The sequence below is a fragment of the Bombina bombina genome, chromosome 4 (genome assembly GCF_027579735.1).
Source record: "Bombina bombina isolate aBomBom1 chromosome 4, aBomBom1.pri, whole genome shotgun sequence".
Lineage (NCBI taxonomy): Eukaryota > Metazoa > Chordata > Amphibia > Anura > Bombinatoridae > Bombina > Bombina bombina.
Genome location: NC_069502.1, coordinates 1198321206 through 1198348461, shown reverse-complemented (window position 1 = coordinate 1198348461; position 27256 = coordinate 1198321206). Strand labels below are relative to the sequence as shown.

The window sequence follows — 27256 nt, the reverse complement described above, 5'->3', positions numbered from 1 at the left end:
CCCCCACCTACATTACATTTATTAACCCCTAATCTGCCCCCCCTACATTGCCGCCATCTACATTATATCTATTAACCCCTAAACCTAAGTCTTACCCTAACCCTAACACCCCCCTAACTTAAATATTATTTAAATTAATCTAAATAAATATTCCTATAATTAAATAAATTATTCCTATTTAAAACTAAATACTTACCTATAAAATGAAGCCTAAGATAGCTACAATATAATTAATAGTTACATTGTAGCTATTTTAGGGTTTATATTTATTTTACAGGCAACTTTGTATTTATTTTAACTAGGTACAATAGCTATTAAATAGTTATTAACTATTTAATAGCTACCTAGTTAAAATAACTACAAATTTACCTGTAAAATAATTCCTAACCTAAGTTACAATTACACCTAACACTATACTACAATTAAATTAATTAAATTAATTAAATACAATTACCTACAATTAAATAAAAATAACTAAAATTAACTAAAGTACAAAAAACCCTCTAAATTACAGAAAATAAAAAAAAAATACAAGAAGTTTAAACTAATTACACCTAATCTAAGCCCCCTAATAAAATAAAAAATCCCTCCAAAATAATAAAATTCCCTACCCTATACTAAATTACTAATAGCCCTTAAAAGGCTTTTTGTGGGTCATTGCCCCAAAGTAATCAGCTCTTTTACCTGAAAAAAAAGAAATACACCCCCCCAACAACATTAAAACCCACCACCCACACCCAACCTTACTCTAAAACCCACCCAAACCCCCTTAAAAAAACTGAACACTACCCCATTGAAGATCACCCTACCTTGAGCCACCTTCACCCAGCCGGCCTAAGTCCTTAACGAATCTGGGCGAAGTGGTCCTCCAGATGGGCAGAAGTGTTCATCCAATCCGGCGAGAAGAGGTCCTCCAGATGGGAAGAAGTCTTCATCCAAGCGGCATCTTCTTTCTTCTTCCATCCGACGAGGAGCGGAACCATCTTGAAGACATCCGACACGGAGCATCCATCGATCCCGACGACTAAACGACGAATGACGGTTCCTTTAAATGACGTCATCCAAGATGGCGTCCCTTGAATTCTGATTGGCTGATAGGATTCTATCAGCCAATCGGAATTAAGGTAGGAAAAATCCGATTGGCTGATGAAATCAGCCAATCGGATTGAAGCTCAATCCGATTGGCTGAGCCAATCAGCCAATAGGATTTACCTCACATTCTATTGGCTGATCGGAACAGCCAATAGAATGCGAGGTCAATCCGATTGGCTGATTTCATCAGCCAATCGGATATTTCCTACCTTAATTCTGATTGGCTGATAGAATCCTATCAGCCAATCGGAATTCAAGGGACGCCATCTTGGATGACGTCATTTAAAGGAACCGTCATTCGTTGTTTAGTCGTTGGAATCGATGGTTGCTTCGCGTCGGATGTCTTCAAGATGGTGCCGCTCCTCGTCGGATGGAAGAAGATAGAAGATGCTGATTGGATGAAGACTTCTTCCCATCTGGAGGACCACTTCGCCCGGATTCGTTGAGGACTTAGGCCCAGCTGGGTGAAGACGGCTCAAGATAGGGTGATCTTCAATGGGGTAGTGTTAGGTTTTTTTAAGGGGGTTTTGGTGGGTTTTAGAGTAAGGTTGGGTGTGGGTGGTGGGTTTTAATGTTGGTGGGGGGGTGTATTTCTTTTTTTACAGGTAAAAGAGCTGATTACTTTGGGGCAATGCCCCGCAAAAAGCCCTTTTAAGGGCTATTTGTAATTTAGTATAGGTAAGGGAATTTTATTATTTTGGGGGGCTTTTTTATTTTATTAGGGGGCTTAGATTAGATGTAATTAGTTTAAACTTCTTGTAATTTTTTTATTTTCTGTAATTTAGAGGGTTTTTTTGTACTTTAGTTAATTTTAGTCATTTTTATTTAATGATAGGTAATTGTATTTAATTAATTTAATTAATTTAATTGTAGTATAGTGTTAGGTGTAATTGTAACTTAGGTTAGGATTTATTTTACAGGTAAATTTGTAGTTATGTTAACTAGGTAGCTATTAAATAGTTAATAACTATTTAATAGCTATTGTACCTAGTTAAATAAATAAATACAAAGTTGCCTGTAAAATAAAAATAAACCCTAAGATAGCTACAATGTAACTATTAAATATATTGTAGCTATCTTAGGGTTTATTTTATAGGTAAGTATTTAGTTTTAAATAGGAATAATTTATTTAATTATAGGAATATTTATTTAGAATAATTCAAATAATATTTAAGTTAGGGGGTGTTAGGGTTAGGGTTAGACTTAGGTTTAGGGGTTAATAGATATAATGTAGGTGGCGGCGGTGTAGGGGGGGCAGGATATGGGTTAATATATATAATGTAGGTGGCGGTGGGCTCCGGGGGCGGCGGTTTAGGGGTTAAACATTTTATTTATATGCGGCGGGGTCCGTGATCATCAGGATAAGTGTTAATAACTTTATGTAGGTAGCAGCGGTATAGGGGGCGGCAGATTAGGGGTTAATAGGTATAATGTTGGTGGCAGCGGGGTCCGGGATTGGCCGTTTAGGGGTTAATATATTTATTAGAGTTGTGGCAGGGTCCGGGAGCGGCAGTTTAGGGGTTAATATATTTATTAGAGTTGTGGAGGGGTCCGGGAGAGGCAGTTTAGGGGTTAATATATTTATTAGAGTTGCAGCGGGTTCCGGGAGCAGCGGTTTAGGGGTTAATAACTTTATTTAGTTGCGGGGGGCTCCGGGAGCGGCGGTATAGGGGGTAAAACTGTATAGTATAGTGTGGGTGCTTAGTGACAGGGTAGCAACAAAACTGTGAATAAGCCGATGAGCAGCGAGATCAATGACTGTTAGTTAACAGTCCGCAGCTCATCGCACCGTACTTGGTGCGCGGCTTTTTGACAGCTTTCTTGATAAATTTGGCGAACGTATTCAGGTCAGCGACGGCGATGTTAGGCGAGCTTAGGCAAGCGTATTGGGGCCGGCGAATGCAGGTAAGTAGACAGCTTGATAACTAGAGGCCAAAGAATAGAATTAAAATAGAAACCCAAATCCTGTTCCTGCAAAAAGAACTGGCATAATCACACCTGAAAAAAATTCACAGAGTGTACTGCGAAAGAAAGATTCTTCCCATAGAAGGTCTCATTCTAGAAATCTATTCAAACTCTAAGAATAATGTAGATTTTGGGCTGAGTTCATCCAAAAACAATTTAATCTGCCCCCCACCAGAAGGACGGGTTTGAGAACCGCACTTTTATGCAGACTATATAGCGTTTTACACCCAGAAGGATAAAAAAAAACGCTTTTTCAGTGCTTACACTCGGAGTTAACCAAATTAGCAGCTTATAAAAACAATAGTTATTACCCAAATACAATAAATTGACCTCAAAGTCCAAAGGGCTGTATTAACCCTACCAGGAAATGAATCTATGACCCTTGGGTCTAGAACAAGCGTTTGTAGTCAGGATATTCACCAACTGATCTACATCACCGGACTAAAAGTAGGGCAGAAAAATACTCTAAACCTCCAGAAATAATGGAGATAATAGAAATCAAATAAATTATTATCCTAACAAGAGAGAGATAATAAGATATATTTGAAATCATAATAATAAGTATAGTAATTAAATGAATACATCTAAAGTAAATACACAGAGTTATATACAACAAAGGATGAGAGAACAGTAATGTCAGCCACATATAAAGCTGAGCTAAAACTATAAACGTTATGTGAATATGCTCTACTAAGGTTATATTCAAATTCTAAAGAATCCTGAAAACAAGTACCAATTTCCATAGAAATAGTAGTACAGTCCCAAGAGGGAATCAGAATAACAATACTCTAGAATATAATACAGATAGTATATTGAATAGGAAAAAATCTCAAAAGCAAAAATGTTAAAATTCAGATTTGAAAAGGATTATTAACATACAGCTAGATTACAAGTTTGGCATTATGAGGGAAAAAGCATTGTTATGCTTCATAACGATGCTTGTTCCCTAATGCTGCTATTACAAGTCTTGTCGGTATAGGTGTACCACACACCTTTTTGGCCGTCACGCAACATCAGTACTAGTGATGTCGTGAACAGTTCGAGATGAACATAGCTTGTTCGTGTTCGCCGCTGCGGGCGAACATATGCGATGTTCGATTCGCCCCCTATTCTTTATCATTGAGTAAACTTTGACCTTGTATCTCACAGCCTGATGACACATTTCAGCCAATCAGCAGCAGACACTCCCTCACAGACCCTCCCAGCTTCTGGGCAGCAGCCATTTTAGATTCATTACGATCTTGCTTTCTTAGTGAGAGGAGGTTTAGTGTTGCTGCTGCTGACATTATAGGGAAATAGATAGCTAGGCTAGTGTATTTAGTGTCCAGTACAGTCCTGAAGGACTCATCTAATCTCTGCTGTAAGGACAGCGCCCCAAAAAGCCCTTTTTAGGGCTAGAACTTCAGTTTTTTTCAGTCTTTTGGTTAATTGCTCTGTGCCAGCCACCACTCATATCTGCTTAACAACAAAACTTTTAAATCATTTTGCTAGTGTAATCTAATATCATTTTCTATCAGGTCTGTGTGTCAGGCTTACACAGCATATACTGTGGTTATTTGCTCTGTGCCAGCAGCCACCATTCATTTCTGCTTAACATTATTGTAATTTTTTTTAAAAAAACTTTGAAATCATTTTGCTAGTGTAATCTAATTTCATTTTCTATCAGGCCTGTGTCTCAGGCTCACACAGCATATACTGTGGTTAATTGCTCTGTGCCAGCCACCACTCATATGTGCTTAACATTAGTGTAAATTTAAACCAAAAAACTTTTAATTCATTTTGCTAGTGTAATCTAATTTCATTTTCTATCAGGCCTGTGTGTCAGTCTCACACAGCATATACTGTGATTTATTGCTCTGTGCCAGCCACCACTCATATCTGCTTAACATTATTGTAAATTTAAAAAAAAAACTTTTAAATCATTTTGCTAGTGTAATCTAATTTCATTTTCCATCAGGCCTGTGTGTCAGGCCCACATCATATAGTGTGATTACTAGCTCTTTTTTCCACCACTTATATCTGGTGTAACATTAGTGTAAAATTTTAATATATATTTTTTTTACAGCAGTCCTCTTCTAGTGTTATTTAATGCTAGTTGCCAGGCCAGCCTGGCTGCCAGCCTGTATGTCAGGCTGCCATCATATACTGTGCCTACTTCCATCCTCAGTGCCAGTCCACCACTCCTATCTGGTGTAACATTATTTAAAATTTTGTAAAAATAATAATTTTACATTAGTCTTCTATTGTTATTTAATTTTAGTTGCAAGGCCAGCCTGCCACTAGTGCCAGCCTGTGTGTCAGGCTGCCAGCACATACTGTGCCTACTTCTATCCTGAGTGCCATCCCTCCTATCTGTTGTAACATTACTGTAATTTTTACATCAGTCTTCTATTGTTATTTAATTGCAGTTGCCTGTCTGCCAGCGTGTGTGCCAGGCCCACTTTCCAACTAGTGCCACCAATCATATTTGTTATTATAGTAGTGTAAATATTTAAAATAAAAACTTTTTTGACTGTGAATCATCAGTCTGCTAGTGCAATTGAATTGCAGTTGCCTGCCTTCCAGTGTGTGTGTCAGGCCCACTTGCCAACTAGTGCCACCAATCATATTTGTTATTACAGTAGTGTTAATATTTAAAATTAAAACTTTTTTGACTGTGAATCATTAGTCTGCTAGTGCAATTGAATTGCAGTTTCCTGCCTGCCAGCGTGTGTGCCAGGCCCACTTGCCAACTAGTGCCACCAATCATATTTGTTATAACAGTAGTGTAAAAATTACAAAAAAAAATATTTTTTGACTGTGAAAGATCAGTCTGCTAGTGTAATCTTATTGAAGTTTCCTGCCTGCCAGCGTGTGTGCCAGGCCCACTTGCTGCCAACTATTGCCACCAATCATATTTGTTATAACAGTTTTGAAAATATTTAAAATCAAAACTTTTTTGACTGTGAATCATCAGTCTGCTAGTGCAATTGAATTGCAGTTGCCTTCCTGCCAGCGTGTGTGCCAGGCCCACTTTCCAACTAGTGCCACCAATCATATTTGTTATAACAGTAGTGTAAATATTTAAAAAAAAAAAAAATTTGACTGTGAAACATCAGTCTGTTAGTGTAATCTAAATTGAAGTTGCCTGCCTGCCTGCCAGCGTGTGTGCCAGGCCCACTTGCCAAGTTAGTGGCACCGCTCATAACCCACGCTATTCCAAACAATTTAGGAATGTTAGGTAATTTAGGCCCTTTATGGCTTAAAACCAGACTCTGCATCAACTATGTAATTCTTCGTGGGAGTTTTGCCATGGATCCCCCTCCGGCATGCCAGAGTCCAGGTGTTAGTCCCCTTGAAACAACTTTTCCATCACTATTGTGGCCAGAAAGAGTCCCTGTGGGTTTTAAAATTCACCTGCCCTTTAAAGTCAATGGCGGTTCGCCCGGTTCGCGAACATATGCGGAAGTTCGCGTTCGCTGTTTGCGAACGCAAAATTTTAGGTTTGCGACATCACTAGTCAGTACCACACTTTTAAAAAAGTCATTTTTCAATGTGACTTTCATAGCGCCGGTATTACGAGTTTGCCTGGGAGGCCAAAAAGTGAGCGGTACACCCTATAACCACAAGATCCTTACCGCCATCTAAAATGAGTTTTACATTACAAAGCTGTAACATAAAACTCATAACTAAAGTGTTAAAAAGTACACTAACACCAATAAACTAGATATTAACTCCTAAACCGAGGCTCTCCCGCATTGCAAACACTATAATAAAAATATTAACCTCTAATTTGCCACTCCTGAAATCGCCACCACTTAAAACATGTATTAACCCCTATTCCGCTGCTCCCCGACATCGTCGCCACTATAATAAACCTATTAACCACTAAACCGCAAGCCCCCCACAACGAAATATAATAAAATAAACTATTAACCCCTAAACCTCCCACATCACTACATAAATATATTAACCCCTAAACCTAACCCTAACTCTAACGTAAGCCTAAGTCTAACCCTAACCCTAACACTCCCTAACTTAAATATAATTAAAATAAATCTAAATAAAACTTACAATTATTACTTATAATTAATTACTTATAAATAATTCCTAATTAAAACTAAATACATACTTACCTATAAAATAAAACCTAAGCTAGCTACAAAATAACTATCAGCCAATAGAAATTAAAGGTGAAAAAATCCTATTGGCTGTTGCAATCAACCAATAGGATTGAGCTTGCATTATATTGGCTGATTGGAATAGCCAATAAAATGTGAGCTCAATCCTATTGGCTGTTTAGTGTAGGCTAGGGTTTTTTTATTTTGGGTGGGCTTTTTATTTTGATAGGGCTATTAGATTAGGAGTAGGATTTATTTTACAGGTACATTTGTATTTATTTTAACTAGGTAGTTAGTAAATAGTTAATAACTATTTACTAACTAGTCTAACTAGTTAAAATAAATACAAACTTACCTGTGAAATAAACATAAAAGCTAAGATAGATACAATATAACTATTAGTTATATTGTGTAGCTGGCTTAGTTTTTTTATGGGTAAGTATTTAGTTTTAAATAGGAATTAGTTAGGTAATAATTGTAAGTTTAATTTAGATTTATTTTAATTATATTTAAATTTGGGGGTTAGGGTTAGACTTAGGCTTAGGGTTACGTTAGGGTTAGGGTTATGCTTAGGGTTAGGGTTACGTTAGGGTTAGGTTTAGGGGTTAATATATTTATTTAGTGTTAGTGATGTGGCAGGCCAGAGGTTTATGGGTTAATAACTTTAGTATAGTGGCGTTGACATTGGGAGCGGCAGACTAGAGGTTAATAACTGTAATGTAGGTGGCGGCGAGATTGTGAGCGGCAGATTAGAGGTTAATAGTTTTATTTACGTGACGGCGATGTAAGGGGCAGCAGATTAGGGGGGGTAGTTATCAAGCCGTCTACTTTTCTGGCTTCGCCGGCCCAATACGCCCGCCTAAGCTCGCCTACCTTCGTCGCCGCGGACCTGAAAAAATACGCCTAAGTTATCAAATAAAGCTGTCAAAAAGCCGCGGGGCGATGAGCAGCGGACTGTGACAGTTATCACTCATCCGATCTCGCTGCTCTTCGGCTTTTTCCCAGCTTTATTGCTAGCCTGTCACTAAGCACTCACACTAAACTGCACTGTTCTACCCCCTATACCGGCGCCCCCGGAGCCTCCCGCAACTCAATAAAGTTACTAACCCCTAAACCGCCGCTACTAGACCCTGCCGCAACTCTGATAAATGTATTAACCCCTAAACCGCCGCTCCTAGACCCTGCCGCAACTCTTATAAATGTATTAACCCCTAAACCGCCGCTCCCGGAGCCCACCGCCACCTACATTATACCTAGTAACCCCTATGTCTGGCAGCAGCAAACTTGTACTTTCGCTATGGTCAGACTCCCATTGATTCCTATGGGATCCGCCGCCTCCAGGCTGGCGCTTTGAAAACCAGGTACGCTGGGCCGTAAAAGTGCCGAGCGTACCTGCTAGTTTTTTGATAACTAGCAAAAGTAGTGAGATTGTGCCGCACTTGTGTGCGGAACATCTGGAGTGACGTAAGAATCGATCTGTGTCGGACTGAGTCCGGCGGATCGAAGCTTACGTCACAAAATTCTACTTTGCCGGTCTCGAGCCTTTGATAACTAAGGCGAATCAGCCTCGCCACAAATACGCTGCGGAATTCCAGCGTATTTGAGGTTGACGGCTTGATAACTAGGCCCCTAGGGGTTAATAACTGTATGTAGGTGACGGTGATATCGGGGGCGGCAGATTAGGGGTTAATAACTGTAATGTAGGTGGCGGCAATGTTATGGGCAGCAGATTAGTGGTGTTTAGACGTGTTTTTTATGTTAGGGTGTTAGGTTTAAACGTAACTTTTTCTTTCCCTATAGACATCAATGGCGCTGCGTTATGAAGCTTTTGTTTCCGCGATCGCAAGTTTTAGGCTTTTTTTAGCCGACTCTCCCCATTGATGTCTATGGGGAAATTGTGCACGAGCATGTCAAAACACCGCTTGTATTTGGGTGAGGTATGGAGCTCAACGCAACCATATCGCCCGCATAAGCCGGGTGTCAGGGGTTTTCCCTGTTTTGTTTGCCATGTGCTGCTGGCAGCCATTTTACTCACCTCTCTTGCTGACTCTGGTGCATACTGTTTGATGCTGCTCATTTCCTGCACTTCATTTTATGGCCAGACTGGTGTACATGATCCGTGTGAGACAGGATGCAGTCTCAGAATTGTGATGTCATCACTTATTATTTAAAGGCCCTCTGTTCAGTATGCTTTGCCCTTGCGTTGTCTCAGACCTGTTTTTGAGAGCTCCTGTGTATTACCTGCCTGTCTGACGTCCCTCCTGGTTCCTGATCCCTGGCTTGTTCCTGACTTGTTGTTCTCCTTGTTCCTGATTCTGGCTCGTCTGACTACTCGCTTTGGCTCTTGACTTGGCTCGTCTGACTCTGTTTGTCTGACTACCAGCTCTGGTTTTGATTCCTGGCTTGTTATTTGACTTGTGGAATTTTTATTATTTTTTTTATTAATAAAGGTATGATTATTTTTGCACTTCTCGTCTCAGTTTGATTCCTGGCACCCTGACACCAGTTTTGCAAAACCTGTAATAGCAGCGCTATGGGGAGGATAAATACCCCGGCTTTTGTGGTGGTCATTAATTTCCCTATAGCACTCAAAACTCGTAATCTAGCTGATAGTTAATAGGAGGATTAGACTCCTTAAAGCTATAAATTTAAAAATTTCCTATATAAAGAACAAAAAATGTTCAAATGAAAAATAAGGAGAATTTTCAACAAACTGTCTGATACAGGATCCTTTGAGCCACAGAAACCTTCATCAGTAGAAAAAACTTAAGTATGCTGTCGGTCAGAACAAAATTAATCAAAATTAATCAAAACAATTTGGAAAAGACCTGGTAAGTTTACTTAAAGGCATAATAGCAGACATAACCTTTTATGATATAAGCAACAACATGTGATGTTTGCAGATGAAATCAAGTACATGAACTGAATATGTAAAAAACAGTAAATGTTATTGTACATGTAGAAACATTACTAGCATAAAACATGATAAATAAATGCCACATAATTGAGCTGAAGAAATAACAACAGCTTAAAAAATTAAAAGAACAGACTTAGCTTTGTAAAATTGTATTCCAGGGCATCATAGTTTCTACAGTAACATCAGAGTCAGGATCAGAATGAGACATCTCGCAAAATGTAATAGAAAAAGAAAAATAACATTAGGCAAAACAGTCAATTTCCACAATGTAACAGTTTCAGTAGAGAAAACAAAAGCAGGCATAATAGCTTTCAAAGTTCATGAAAACAACTAGCAATAGAGGAGTAAAATAACTAAAATTTGGCGCCAAGTATGACGCATCACGCAAAAACAAGCTAAATGACACAACTCGCGTCATAACAAACGCGATTTTGTGCCAAAACAACTAGCGTCACACAACGACGCAGGAAATTATGACATTTGTACAATCAAGGTCGCAACTTTGCGGCAAAAAAATTTGCACCAAAAATGATGCAATAAAAACCAGCATTTTGCTCCCTCGCAAGCCTAGATTTGCCCGTGAAAAAAAAAAGTCAAATTAGAAAAAGACTGAACTCCAGGAAAGAAAAAAAGTTTAAATAAACTTCCAAAACATGATTCCTATACTGAAACTGTTTAGACTGCAAATAGGAAATGCACATAGACCTGACTCATGGCAAATATAAGTAGAATACACATTTTTAAAACTTTATATTAATACATAAAGTGCCAAACCATAGCTGAGAGTGCCTTAAATAATGAAAACATACTTACCGAGAGACACCCATCCACATATAGCAGATAGCAAAACCAGTACTGAAAACTAACAGCAGAGGTAATGGTATATAAGAGTATGGGGCCTAGTTATCAAGCCGTCAACCTCAAATACGCTGGAATTCCGCAGCGTATTTGTGGCGAGGCTGATTCGCCTTAGTTATCAAAGGCTCGAGACCGGCAAAAGTAGAATTTTGTGACGTAAACTTCGATCCGCCGGACTCAGTCCGACACAGATCGATTCTTACGTCACTCCAGATGTTCCGCACACAAGTGCGGCACATTCTCACTACTTTTGCTAGTTATCAAAAAACTAGCAGGTACGCTCGGCACTTTTACGGCCCAGCGTACCTGGTTTTCAAAGCGCCAGCCTGGAGGCGGCGGATCCCATAGGAATCAATGGGAGTCTGACCATAGCGAAAGTACAAGTTCGCTGCTGCCAGACATCCCATTGATTTCTATGGGAACTGTCTGCACCTAACACCCTAACATGTACCCCGAGTCTAAACACCGCTAATCTGACCCCCCCTACACCGCCGCAACTAAATAAAGTTATTACCCCCTAAACCGCCACTCCCGGAGCCCACCGCAAGCTACTCTATACATATTAACCCCTAAACCGCCGCTCCCGGAGCCCACCGCCACTGTAATAAAATTATTAACCCCTAAACCTAACCCTAACCCTAACGCCCCCCTAACTTAAATATTAATTAAATAAATCTAAATAAATTAACTCTTATTAACTAAATGAATCCTATTTAAAACTAAATACTTACCTTTAAAATAAACCCTAATATAGCTACAATATAAATAATAATTATATTCTAGCTATCTTAGGATTTATTTTTATTTTACAGGTACCTTTCAATTTATTTTAACTAGGTACAATAGCTATTAAATAGTTATTAACTATTTAATAGCTTACCTAGCTAAAAGAAACTGAAATTTACCTGTAAAATAAATCCTAACCTAAGTTACAATTACACCTAACACTACACTATACTTTAATAAATTATTCCTATTTAAAAATAAATACTTACCTGTAAAATAAACCCTACGATAGCTACAATATAATTAATAATTATATTGTAGCTATCTTAGGATTTATATTTATTTTACAGGTAACTTTGTATTTATTTTAGCTAGTTAGAATAGTTATTAAATAGTTATTAACTATTTAATAACTACCTAGCTAAAAGAAATACAAAATTACCTGTAAAATAAATCCTAACCTAAGTTACAATTAAACCTACACTATCATTAAATTAATTAAATAAACTACCTACAAATAACTACAATTAAATACAATTACATAAACTAACTAAAGTACAAAAAATAAAAAAAGCTAAGTTACAAAAAATAAAAAAATAAGTTACAAACATGTTAAAAATATTACAACAATTTTAAGCTACTTACACCTAATCTAAGCCCCCTAATAAAATAACAAACCCCCCCAAAATAAGAAAAATCCCTACCCTATTCTAAATTAAATAAATTTCAAAGCTCTTTTACCTTACCAGCCCTTAAAAGGGCCATTTGTGGGGGCATGCCCCAAAAAGTTCAGCTCTTTTGCCTGTAAAAGAAAAATACAACCCCCCCCAACATTAAAACCCACCACATACCCCTAATCTAACCCAAACCCCCCTTACAAAAACCTAACACTAATCCCCTGAAGATCATCCTACCTTGAGTCGTCTTCACTCAGCCGAGCCACCGATGGAACTGAAGAGGACATCCGGAGCGGAAGAAGTTAATCCTCCAAGCGGCGCTGAAGAAATCTTCCATCCGATGAAGTCATCATCCAGGCGGCACTGAAGAGGTCTTCTATCCGGGCGAAGTCATCTTCCAAGCCGGGTCTTGAATCTTCCTTCCGCCGACGCGGAACCACCTTCTTCACCGATGGACTACGACGAATGACGGCTCCTTTAAGGGACGTCATCCAAGATGGCGTCCCCTCAATTCCGATTGGCTGATAGGATTCTATCAGCCAATCGGAATTAAGGTAGGAAAAATCTGATTGGCTGATGGAATCAGCCAATCAGATTGAGCTCGCATTCTATTGGCTGTTCCGATCAGCCAATAGAATGCGAGCTCAATCTGATTGGCTGATTGGATCAGCCAATCGGATTGAACTTGAATCTGATTGGCTGATTCCATCAGCCAATCAGATTTTCCTACCTTAATTCCGATTGGCTGATAGAATCCTATCAGCCAATCGGAATTGAGGGGACGCCGTCATTCGTCGTAGTCCGTCGGTGAAGAAGGTGGTTCCGCGTCGGCGGAAGGAAGATTCAAGACCCGGCTTGGAAGATGACTTCGCCCGGATAGAAGACATCTTCAGAGCCTCTTGGAAGATGACATCGGCCGGATCAAAGACTTCTTCAGCGCCGCCTGGATGATGACTTCATCGGATGGAAGATTTCTTCAGCGCCGCTTGGAGGATTAACTTCTTCCGCTCCGGATGTCCTCTTCAGTTCCATCGGTGGCTCGGCTGAGTGAAGACGACTCAAGGTAGGATGATCTTCAGGGGATTAGTGTTAGGTTTTTGTAAGGGGGGTTTGGGTTAGATTAGGGGTATGTGGGTGGTGGGTTTTAATGTTGGGGGGGGTTGTATTTTTCTTTTACAGGCAAAAGAGCTGAACTTTGGGGCATGCCCCCACAAATGGCCCTTTTAAGGGCTGGTAAGGTAAAAGAGCTTTGAAATTTATTTAATTTAGAATAGGGTAGGGATTTTTCTTATTTTGGGGGGTTTGTTATTTTATTAGGGGGCTTAGATTAGGTGTAAGTAGCTTAAAATTGTTGTAATATTTTTAACATGTTTGTTACTTAATTTTTTATTTTTTGTAACTTAGCTTTTTTATTTTTTGTACTTTAGTTAGTTTATGTAATTGTATTTAATTGTAGTTATTTGCAGGTAGTTTATTTAGTTAATTTAATGATAGTGTAGTATTAGGTTTAATTGTAACTTAGGTTAGGATTTATTTTACAGGTAATTTTGTATTTCTTTTAGCTAGGTAGTTATTAAATAGTTAATAACTATTTAATAACTATTCTAACTAGCTAAAATAAATACAAAGTTACCTGTAAAATAAATATAAATCCTAAGATAGCTATAATATAATTATTAATTATATTGTAGCTATCTTAGGGTTTATTTTACAGGTAAGTATTTATTTTTAAATAGGAATAATTTATTAAAGTATAGTGTAGTGTTAGGTGTAATTGTAACTTAGGTTAGGATTTATTTCACAGGTACATTTCTCTTTATTTTAGCTAGGTAAGCTATTAAATAGTTAATAACTATTTAATAGTTATTGTACATGGTTAAAATAAATTGAAAGTTACCTGTCAAATAAATATAAATCCTAAGATAGCTAGAATATAATTATTATTTATATTGTAGCTATATTAGGGTTTATTTTAAAGGTAAGTATTTAGTTTTAAATAGGATTCATTTAGTTAATAAGAGTTAATTTATTTAGATTTATTTAATTAATATTTAAGTTAGGGGGGCGTTAGGGTTAGACTTAGGTTTAGGGGTTAATAATTTTATTACAGTGGCGGCGGCGTAGTGGGGGGCAGGATAGGGGTTAATAAATTTATTATAGGTGGCGACGGTGTAGGGGGGGCAGGATAGGGGTTAATAGGTTTAATATAGGTTGCGGCAGGTTCATGGAGCGGCGGTTTAGGGGTTAAACTATTTATTTAGTTGCGGAGAGGTGCGGGATCAGCAGGATAGGGGTTAATAATTTTATAATAGAGGGCGACGGTGTAGGGGGGGCAGGATAGGGGTTACTAGGTATACTGTAGGTGGCAGCGGTGTCCGGGAGCGGCGGTTTAGGGGTTAATACATTTATAAGAGTTGCGGCAGGGTCTAGGAGCGGCGGTTTAGGGGTTAGTAACTTTATTTAGTTGCGGGGGGCTCCGGGGGCGCCGGTATAGGGGGTAGAACAGTGCAGTTTAGTGTGAGTGCTTAGTGACAGGCTAGCAATAAAGCTGGGAAAAAGCCGAAGGGCAGCGAGATCGGATGAGTGATAACTGTCACAGTCCGCTGCTCATCGCCCCGCGGCTTTTTGACAGCTTTATTTGATAACTTAGGCGAACGTATTCAAGGTCCGCGGTGGCGAAGGTAGGCGAGCTTAGGCGGGCGTATTGGGCCGGCGAAGCCAGAAAAGTAGACGGCTTGATAACTACCCCCCTATATCCTTGATCTGAAAAGGGAGGTAGGAGATGAATCCCACAAGGAAAGCTATAAAAACAAAAGGCGATACTCCCTTCACATCCCTCTGACAAACACTGTACTCTGATTGGAATTGGGCTTCAGAATGCTTAGAAGCGCTTATCATAGAAAAAATCATAGAAATCAAGCACATACTTACTTCACCACCTCCACTGGAGGCAACATTTTTAAAACTGAATTGTGGGTGTGGTGATGGGTGTATTTATAGACATTTTGAGGTTTGGGAAACTTTGCTCTCCTGGTAGGATTGTATATCCCATATGTCACTAGCTCATGGACTCTTGCCAATTACATGAAAGAAAAGAAGGCATCTAAATCAATTTTTGGTTCACACCCTGGACAGCACTTGTTTATTGGTGGGTGAATTTATCCACCACTCAGCAAGAACAACCGAGGTTGTATACCAAAAATGAGCCGGCATCTAAACTTACATTCCTGCTTTTTCAAATAAAGATACAAAGAGAACAAAGAAAATTTGATAATAGGAGTAAGTTAGAAAGTTTTATTTATTTATTTATAAAATATTTTACCAGGAAGGATACATTGAGATTTCTCTCGTTTTCAAGTATGTCCTGGGTCCACAAACCATTGCATTGATACAATAGGGTACAATAATACAAGAACAAAATTAATACATAACATATGCAGGATTTAACGTAGAACAGGTAGGAAATATAAAAATCAACCATAACAGGTGCATTCTGTTTTGAGATATGCAGCGAGGGATCTCTTAAAGGATTTTAGACCTGGGGAAGATTTTAAAGTGTGCGGGAGGTCGTTCCATAATTGTGGTGCTCTGTGGGAAAAGGAGGATCGAGCTGCTTTCTTTTTGTATGGAGGCACGCTAAATAATGTACTGCTACTGGATTGGAGGTTATTGGAGGTGGGAACAGCCGGGGAGAGCATTCTGCTCAGGTAGGGTGGGAGCTTCCCAGAAAGGCTCTTAAACACAAGGCAGGAAAGATGGAGGGTGCATCTGGATTCCAGCGACAGCCAGTTTAGTACTTTTAGCATGTCACAATGGTGGGTCCTGTAGTTACATTGTAGCACAAAGCGGCAGAACGAGTTATACAGTGTATTAAGTTTATTAAGGTGAGTTTGTGGTGCAGGTGCATATACTACATCTCCATAATCCATGATTGGCATCAGCATTTGCTGTACAATCATTTCCTTTACTGTAGGGCTGAGGCAGGATTTGCTTCTGTACAGGGCACCTAGTTTTGGATAGAGTTTAGATGCAAATTTTTCTATGTGGAGGCCAAAAGATAGATTGGGGTCTAACAACATACCCAAGTATTTGAAAGAGTGGACTGCGGTCAGTGTGCCATTTGATTTTGTTTTAATGCGTAGATGGGACTTTTGTAGTTTGCGTAATTTAGGTACCGTTCCAAAGATCATTGTGACAGTTTTCTCAGTGTTTAGGAAGAGTTTGTTTTTAGAGATCCACTTTCTACCTCTGTGAACTGGTCTTGGAGCACTGCCTCAAGCTGCGGCAGATCGGGTTTGTTTGCATAGATTACTGTGTCGCCTGCACACATGTGTACAGTTGAGGATTTGCAGAGATTTGGCAGATCATTTATAAATAATGTGAATAGTAGGAGGCCAAGAATGGAACCTTGGGGAACACCACACGTGACTGGGAGAGGGAGGGAGTCACTGTTAGAAACAGAGACATATTGTGATCAATCCGATACATATGATTTAAACCAGGTTAACGGGCGATCAGCAATACCAGAGTTTTTTAGTTTGAGAAGTAGTATGTCATGGTCCACTGTGTCAAAGGCCTTTGCAAAATCAAGAAAAATAGATCCAGTTAGGTCTCCTTGTTCCATGCCAGTTTGGATGCTGTTGCAAACTTTTAGGAGGGCAGTTGTAGTGGAGTGATTCGGGCGAAAACCCGATTGAACAGGGGTCATATAGCTAGATTCTTGGTAATACTCACATAGTTGCGTATGGACGCATTTTTCTAAGATTTTTGACAATACTGGGAGCAATAATATTGGGCGATAGTTAGTATCTATGGTTAACTTACTACTTTTATGGATAGGCATGACTCTTGCAGTCTTCCAAAGTTTGGGTATGTATCCAGACACCAAGGATTCGTTAATTAGGGTTGTGACAGGTTTAGCAATTGCTGATGCGCTGAGCTTCAACAGCATTGCTGGGATTTGTTTAAAATTGCATACTCTATCTAAATCACGAAAGAAAAAAAATGGGTTCAGTGTCCCTTTAAGGTTGCTTCAGCAGAGGAACAGAGATTATGATTATCTGTCTTCTAAGAACTTTTTGGACCATAAGACGAGACACTCTTTGACATGGTGGAAGACTCACCAATCCCTTGATCAAGGGGCTTTTTTCTTCAGCCTGTGTGGGTTGTGGTCTCCTCAGATACCAACCTGAAGGGTTGGGTGTACTCTGGGGTTATCAGAGAGCACAAGGAGTCTTACCTTTTTGGGAGGCAAGGTTACCAATAAACATTCTGGAGCTCTGCAAAATCTTCAGGAGCCTTCAAAGTTGGCCCAACCCAGGAACAAATCCTTTTTTTCACTTTCAAACAGACGTCACAGCAGTGGCTTACTCCAATCAGTGATGAAAGAAGTTTCATGCATGGTCATGTGGGCAGAATATCAGCATTGCATTATATAAGCCATTTAGATCCTAAAGAGTGAACAATTGGGGGGGCATAACTTCACTCAGAGTAGAGGTCTCAAAACCAAAAGATGTTTAACCAAATAACGGGACACTGGGATTGCTATTAACTGATGTCATAGCCTTATCCATCCTAAATCATAAGAAAATTGCCAGGAACCCTGTCCAGAGTTTTTTCAGGTGTTAACCAGGATCAGGCCCCTCTATTAAAATCCATAAATGCTTTAGACTTTTGGTTGTTTATCTTTTGGTTGTTTATCAAGAAGGTTATCTTTCTGAGCTTCCAGCACTATCTTGCAGTTCTACCTTTCTAATTTTTCATCAGCATAAAACTGTTCTTCAAACCTGCTATTCTTTTCCTACTATCTAGGATATTTCAACCAAGAATTGTCCTGCTCCTAAGAATTGTATGGAATTACTTATTCACAACCTGGGTGTTGTGAGAACATACAAATTCTATGTCAATACCACAAAGGATTTTAGGCTTTCATATTTTTTTCCCTTGCCACTTGGTTTAAGGCTTTCCTTTGTAAAGCTTACCTGGTTGTGGGAAAGACTCCCCTAAGTGCATTACTGCTCATTCAACTTCTTTGGCTTCCATAGACCAGAGATGTAAGGCAGCTACTTGGTCTTCATTACTTAATTTTACCAAATTCTACCATTATGACGCGTATGCCTCTTCAGAGGCTGCTTTTTTCCAGAAAACTGCTGTGTGTGATGTGTCATGGACTCTCACTATCTTATTAAAGAAAACAAATTTATGATTACCGTATTAATTTATTTCATGATGGTGAGAGTCCATGAGTCCCACCATGTTTCTGCACAGTTGACAGCAGTACTTGTTTTGTATTTCAGTTGTCTTGCTTTCTCTTTCCTACTTTTTGTTTCCCACCATCTTCTGGACCATATGTATCACTGAGAGATTATGGCAAAGTGGGAGGAATTAAAGCTCTGGAGTGTAATCCCACATGTAACATCTCATGGACATGAGATAATGAATTTATAAGGTAAGCATATAGTTTGCTTTTTAACTCCTCTGCCTAGAAAAAGTAGAAAAAAAGGAAATGTAAAAGTGCTGTAATGAATTAAAACACTACATTTCCACTAGAATGTCCCTTTAAGTGAATGATTTTAAAATGAATATATTCTGAAGGAAGGTGGAAACTCTGGCTGGGTGTCAACTTGAATAGAAAAATTACGGAGAAATTGTAGTATGATCCTAAGTAAAAGTTATGATTTTGTTGATTACTGAGTGAGAGTTATGTTATAGAGCATACCATATGGGCACCGTATGTTATGCTCTATAACATAGAAGCCATAGGGGTCGATTTACTCATGTCCGCCGCACATCGTTAAACGCTGTCATCATTTATCATTGCACAAGCATTTCTAGTGAAATATTTGTGTAATGCTGCCCCCTGCACATTTGCAGGCCAATCGGCTGCTAGCAGGGGGTGTCAATCAACATGATTGCTGTCTTCCGCCTCAGAGGTGTTGGATAAGTTAAGGAGCAGCGGTCTTACGACTGCTACTTCTTCCGCTTCTGGCAGACCTGAAGCGGAGTGGGTCGGAAACTGCATCTGCTGCTTCATAAATCAACCCCTTGAAGCCTAAATATACATTTACAGCAAATAAAAGTTCTTCTGTTCCTCTCTTTTGAGTTGTAGCCACGTTTAGGCCAAGCCACCAGAAGTCTATAATTCATTCCAGTTCTGCTTTTTTTCTGGCACCACAAAAACTATTGCACACGTTCTTAGCTACGCTTTTCCCCAGGTGCAGCAAAAAATGAGTGCATAGGTCCACAATGTTTCTATCAAGATAGATCTGACTCCAGTGTGTGTCGCTAAAGACATTTCTCAGACAGCTACAAATGGTCATGTGATTTAATAGTAAATGTGTGGCTACGTCAATACTAATGCAATAGCAGGATACAAGGTGTGTGGGTAATCCCTTCTGCTCTGCTGATACTGACTGTGTCGTATTATCATATTACCATCGATGCTGTGTACATACAAGTTCTGTGATTAAATTCACATGTTCTTTGAACTGTTGATTTACTTATCTAGTTTATCTTTGTGGCACTGTGGGCTTCCCTGTAGCTTTTTATTATATTTATCATCTGTATTTATTGCTGTGATTTTTATTTTTTTATTTTGATTTTAAAGGTATGTGAAAAAAATGAAAGTTTCACGATTCAGATAGAGAATACTTTCTAATTTATTTTTATTATCAAATTTACTGCTTCCTCTTGGAATTTACATATTTTTTTCTATAAGGATCAGGAGTGTGTATGCCTTAAAGGGACACTGAACCAAAAAAATTTCCTTTGTGATTCAGATAGAGCATGCAATTTTAAGCAACTTTCTAATTTACTCCTATTATCATTTTTTTCTTCGTTTTCTTGCTATCTTTATTTGAAAAAGAAGGCATCTAAGCTTTTTTCTTGGTTCAGCACTCTGGACAGCACTTTTTTATTGGTGAATGAATTTATCCACCAATCAGCAAGGACAACCCAGGTTGTTCACCAAAAATGGTCCGGCATCAAAACTTACATTCTTGCATTTCAAATGAAGATACCAAGAGACTAAAGAAAATTTGATAATAGGAGTAAATTTGAAAGGTGCTTAAAATGTCATGCTCTATCTGAATCACAAAAGAAAAAAATTGGGTTCAGTGTCCCTTTAAGCCTCACTCCCAATCTATCAGCTGTGACTTTTTCGGCTCTTTTTCGGGACAAAAAGTCTACTTTTTGATTAGGCACAATCACAATAACGCGTTTTCGTTTGATTCTCACAAATGGATTTTCGGATCTTCAATAAAAGTTCTAATTTTCCTATGGGGCCAAAAAGTTATTGGTGATCACAATCCTTTTTTTACTCACTTTTCAACAGCTTTTCAAGACTATTTTTTGCTTTTAAAATTCAACATCTCAAGGTGTTTGATAAGTCCTCAAAAGGACATTTTGGACTATTTAACTATTTCACAGCTATTTTCAGTCTTTTATCTTGCACATACTCATGTCAAACACTCTGAAATGGCCACAGGAAATTAATTAACATACAAGGTACTGATTCATTATAGCTTCATTCATCCCTATTAGAGAGGACACACATTTACATAATTATAGGTGTATATATATATATATGTGTTGACTTCATGATATTCTGAACAGCTAATGAGATCTGCAGGAAAAGTCACTTCAGGACACCAACATGACAAGTTTTTATATTTCATTTTTAATATTTTTTGTGATTGTCACTAAAAGTACTGGTGCTATAAAAATCCTGTTTTTCAAGACGCTTTCATAGTTAAGTATTGTAATCCGTTTCCATCCACACCACTGCTAACCCATCTGAATGCATCTTTTAGGTTTTCTTTCACTATATGGTCCCTTTTCAACTGTGACAAGTACTGTTTTAAGCATTATTTTAAACTAGCTTTTGTTAAAGCACAGTTTTTATTTTGGCTTGAACTGAAAAAAAATGGTAAATATAAGTTTTTATGCAAATGTTTTTTTAATGTTTTCTTTTACTGGACTTTAACATTCTTTAATCTATAAATCATTAACCCACTACCTTGCCACAGTGTACCTTCCTAAAAGACCCTTAAATTAGATTGTTCCTTTGTGACCGTGTTTTAATAGGGGATGTTCCTTGGTCACAAGAGTGCATTTCGATGAGCCTGCACCTCTGTTAGTAAACTTGTAAACTGGAATGAGTATTCATGACTGTGAGTTCCATGTTCTGTATAATAATGACAATAGGTTAATGCCGCAAATGCAAATTAGTATTTTCCTTGCAGATGGATCAAAGGGGTTACATGAATAGATCTTTTACTGTACTTAAGAAGAATGATTGGGCTATTGTAGTTTTGAGAAACCGTTTCTATTTTGAAAAGAGTTACTTTACACAAAAACGTCATTTTCAAGAGCTTTTTCGGTTTTAAGCTCATTAATTGCAGCCGGGTTTTCACAACTTAAACACTTAAACGACATAGCTTTGGGATCGCTAGAGAAACTCAGCTCCCAATTCGGTTAGAAAGAAAAAACAAATGTTTTCAAGAGAAAAACGCTGATTGATTGTGGTTGAGGGTATAGTTCTTAAGGCACATTCATGTTCTTGAGCCTGCTTAAAGGGACATTCCCGTCAAAATTTAAACGCACATAGATTAATGACATCTTTGAATAGAAACAGATTTACAATATAAATGTATTGGCACAAATGCTTCTAGTAAAAGTTATCATTGTTTTAGTGTTAACATTTTTCTCTGCACGTCCATGTGAAGCATAGCTAGATATTGTTACTGCACCCACAATTTACATAATGCAGCTGCTCAGAGCACCAGTGGGGCTTGTTTCATGTCAGCAATTAACTAATTGAGTTATAACCAGATGGTAGAAGCACCTTAGGCTCTCTGAGCAAGTGATGTGTTTAAAATGCTGGTACACAGAGCATACTTAAATACTTTTTTGAAACAGCTTTAGCTTTTATTAGACGCATTTTTGCTAATGAATTTATATTACAAAATTGCTTCTGTTCAATACCAAAAATGCACCCATGTGGTTTCCAATTTTGACTGGAATATCCCTTTAAAGGGTCAGTCTAGTCAAAATTAAAGGTTTATGATTCAGATAGGGCATGCAATTTTAAACAACTTTCCAATTTACTTTTATCATCAAATTAGTTTTATTCTCTTAATATTCTTTGTTGAAAGCTAACCTTAAATGCTACCTCTAATCTCAGTGCATTTTGACACTTTTTCACACCTAGACAATGCTAGTTCATGTGTGCCATATAGATAACAATATGCTCACTCCCGTTGAGTTATTTATCAGTTTACTGATTGGCTAAAACTGAAGTCTGGTAAAAGAACTGAGATAAGGGGTCACCTGCAGAGAGGTAAAAAGTGTATTAATATAACTGTGATGGTTATACAAAACTTAGGAATGGGTTATAACTATTTTTAGGTTATATTTTATTATATTTTTTCAGAGAATATTGAGATCATATTATATAGTAATTGAATAAGATCTGATGCCTCTGCAGAAATTCTCCATCTTTTGATTCACGAATAACTTACATTTTATCCTGCAGCTACTTTATGAATCAGTGAATACTTCTTGTTATAAATGTATATCTTATTTTATGGATACTTTTTTTTAACAAACCATTATTTCTTTAATTTCAAGCTTTTATTGAAATGTAATGACTATATAAATGTGCTGTGAGTTGCTCAAATTTATTACGCTCTGCAGAGAACCAAGCAAGTAAATCTGAACCTGCTTTATTTTCTCCTAATAGTGACTCAAGGGAGAGTTTTTCGCTACTGCACTGCAGAGGGGTCTTGGCTGCTCAAGGAGAACTCGAGTGTTCCATGGAGGAACCTTTCTGAGTGTGATGACAAACTAAAGAAGGTAACGATAATGCTCTTGTTAGTAGAGTTCCATGGAATGAGCATTGTACAAACATTAAGGGCTAGATTATGAGTGGCATGCTAACACTTGAGCGATATAGTTGTTCCTCAGCTTTTTGCAGGTGTTGGAAAATTGCGCATGTATTACAGGTTGAAAGTAAAGGCGACCGCTCAAGCACAATCACCATTTACACTCGTTGGGCTAGCATGACTTGAAAGGTTGCGTAAAGGGTAGGGGAAGAAAAAAGTTGCATTAAACACAACATAAATACACTTACAAGTACAGTTACACTCATATAAGCACTATCTGATAAAACATATTTTTAAAACATATATTTAAAAAGTTATAAGGGCTTAAAGATTTATGGTATAAGGTATTTGACAAAAAAATTGCTGTAAAGGGCTTTAACATATATATGCATACATACACGTCTAAATATGTGTATGTATTTATTTATTTATTTATTTATATATATATATATATATATATATATATATATATATATATATATATGTGTGTATTTATTTATTTACATACATATATACACATATAGACATATATACACACACACATATATATATATATATATATATATATATATATGCAGCAGAAGAATGAAAGGCACTCAACGGATCTTAGACATAAAGTCACTTATTTAAATTAGCTGTGACGTTTCGGGGTTACCCCCATCCTTCATGTGTGGGGAATATGTTCTATGTATATTTAAATAGATATTCCTATATATGTGTGTGCCGTTTCAGAATAACAACCTTTTTTTTCAGTCATGTGACTGCTATTGAAATGCATTGAAAAGCAGTGCATTGATTAAAATAGCCAGTATGTGGAGCTGTCCGCTTGTGTTACAGCAAAGTTATTCAAGCTTTATAGGTCTGAAATTGATCTGTGTACACAGAACAGACTTTAGCTATTGAGCAGGCACTTCCCTATTATCTTCCTGTTCAGCTGCTTGAGGTGAGGGTGCCTAACTGCTTATTAATCACTGCAGATTGAAATGCATAGAATAGGTGAAGACCCAATATTATCTAACATGCTAACAATGCAGAGAACTGTTTGCAGAAAAATGCAAGTAAAAAAACATTTTTGTTCATTAAACTTAGTTTGATGATGATGCAGTCTGTTGTGTGATTATTTAATTAGGTGCTTTTAGCAAATGTTTTTGTTCATTAAACTTAGTTTGATGATGCTACAATCTATATTATTAGGTTTATAATGCTGTTTAGCATTTAAAGTCTTAATTTCAAAGCTTTAAAAATAATGTATTAGGTGTTACTTATGACAATTTTGAGAGGGGCCTGGAACCTAACTCCCTCACTTCCCATTGACTTACATTATAAACTGTGTTTCAATTTACAACGGTTTCAATTTACAACCATTCCTTCTGGAACCTAACCCCGGCGTAAACTGAGGGCTACCTGTACATACTTCCGTATGTTGCTAAGCATTTATTCCTATTTTAAACTCAATTTGCCCGAGTGCAACATGAAATATAACCCAATCCGTCATTGAAGAGCACTCACAGGTCTTAAAAACAGTTCATCTTTATCTGTTCATAGTAAAAGAAGACATCAAAAAAGTTGCATTTTCAGCTTGTCCACGCAGACTTAGAGAGTGCAGACTTAGAGAGTGTTCCCCATAGGAAACAATGGGGCTGCGCTAGGAGCTGAACGCTGCTTTTTTGCAGGTGTTAGGTTTTTTCCCAGCCAGCTCAGCCCCATTGTTTCCTATGGGGATATCATGCACGAGCAAGTTTTTCCAGTTTACCGCTACCGTAGGCAACGCTGGTATTGAGAGTTGAAGGGAAGGTAAATTCTGCTCAACGCTCCCTTTTCTGAGCCTAATGCAGCCACTCAGACAACTGTAAATACCAACGTTGTCTTAAGGGTGCGCTGGGAAAAAAAGCAGCGTTAGCTACGCGGGTCTTTACCGACAAAACTCTAAATCTAGCCGATAGTATACAATGAAAATTCAATTTCCAATATTCTCAGGAGACAAGTTACCCCAAAATAAAGAACCATAATACACATAAAAGAAGCATATTACATAATAATCTTCATACTAGCTACTAGTCATATGGAATTAACATGTCTCCAACTTGTAAACAGATCTTAGAAAAGTCAAAATTGGATAATAAGCTTGTATCAGTAACATTGTTTGAACTAATATTCTGTGTCATAGATTGAATTATAAGAGAAAAAAACTCATTTTTATTAATGCTGTCTACTATCCATTCCTCTTAGGTCAAATATTGTCCCCAACAGGCTTAGGGATTCTGGTGCATCAAAAATAGAGGAAGTAATAGATATAATAGGGAAGAGGTTATTAATGGCCGCAATATTAATTTAAATATATAATAGGTATAGGGATAGAATTCTATAGAATCTCTGTTCATTTTGTTTATCCAGTAAACAAATCTGGGGGGGGGGGGGGATAAAGCCACTATTATGAAAATACATTATAACTAATAGGGGCTCTTGTACAGTCTATGGTTTCTAACTGATCACAAACAATATAAATTAAATATGAATAGCTAGGGAGCAGTGTTTAAACTATAAATTCAGTATAAGTTAACAAGCCCAGATAAGTCAGATCAGTGAGATCATTTGGGCTTGGGAGGAAACCAGATGTTAACTGAGACATAATAATATGATAACAAACCCTCCTCAAGTTTAAACTAAGTCTGGGATGGGCTCAATAAGTGTTATATGGAAGAGTTCAAGCAACATTCATGGATAGTACTATAAAAATTCCCAATTATATTTATATATACCATGACCAAACATCAGAGCAGGGTAGTATCCTAACCAATATTGAGCCATATAATACAACAGGTGTTAGACTAACTTAATGGCTCAAATTACACTCCTCTCAAACAAACATAGAATATTGGTGCCATGCTAACTCGGCCGCTGAGAGCACAGCTAGGTGGGTGAATTAGGTAGAGAGGGTAATCTTAGGATTGAGACCATCCTACTCAAATCTAACACAATAAGGTGACAATGATACTAGGTATTGTTAATCTGGTCTCGGAAAAAATATATTGGTTGCAATCTTGTAAGTGAAGTCTACAGTACATATATATTCTCTGAAAGCAATTGGAGATGACTATCGAGAAACTTATTCACCAACAGGCAAACCTAAACAAGAAAGTGCGTAGAAATGATTTCTCAGTAAAAACACAAAAATAATGGTAAAATATGAAAACAAACATTAACATATAATAAACAGTGAACTTGTGATGAACAAAGAAAAAACTCCTGAAAAAGTTTATTCTGTGATATAGTCCGGAGAGGATAGAATAGTACTTGACATAAACTGCAAACTGATAACCTTTATAACGTCCTGCACCATCATTTAGACGCTATGTTGGGCCTAATGAACGGATCATCCTATCCCAGACTTAACAATCCTCACACATTGCCATGTCTGCTGATGTCCCCATAAAAACTGGCAATTCAGCTGAGTGATCATAATGACCGGGCAGTCAAGAACAGTATACCCGTACACTACAAAGGGGTAACAAGTTGCGGTCCCTATACATATAAGATTCCCATCTGTCTGGTGTCGCTCTGTTTTCTTGCAGCTTGTTGCTCTGTCCTTTCCACAGGTTTCCTCCGTGTCAGCAATGGCCTTCATGTCGCTCCAAATGTTAATGTCAAAGCCACAACCGGTATTCACTGATGCATCGGATCTCATGACCTCCTCCACTGTAAAGCGACCAAGCTCCAGATCACTCTGAGGTATGCAGGAAGTATGTAACAAGGGCTGCCACCACCCTGCTTCAACAAAATAGGATGAGGCTGAAGAATCAGCGTCATATTAGAATCATCTGGAAACTGAAATGCCTTGAGTGTATCTTCCAATACAGCTTGAAAGGAATCCAGTAGGCCACACAGTCCAGTCAGAACATACATGTTAACCTCCATAATGGGCTCTTGCAGTGAACATAAGGTGGGTGGGCTGGTCGTAGCTAGATATCTTCAAACACTGCTCTTCGCTTAATGAATAAGCAAATATCAACGTATTTCATAACCCGGATCACTGGGACA

At 38.0% G+C, this 27256-nt stretch overlaps 1 protein-coding gene across 1 annotated transcript in view; it reads left to right on the top strand.

The window, feature by feature from the left end:
- The window catches only part of GLP1R (glucagon like peptide 1 receptor), a 1017454-nt gene that overhangs the window by 292453 nt on the left and 697745 nt on the right, over positions 1–27256 (top strand). Inside the window, exon 5 of the mRNA XM_053712812.1 lies at positions 23077–23189. Coding sequence (XP_053568787.1) covers positions 23077–23189 — 113 coding nt within the window. The remainder of the gene's footprint in view (positions 1–23076; positions 23190–27256) is intronic.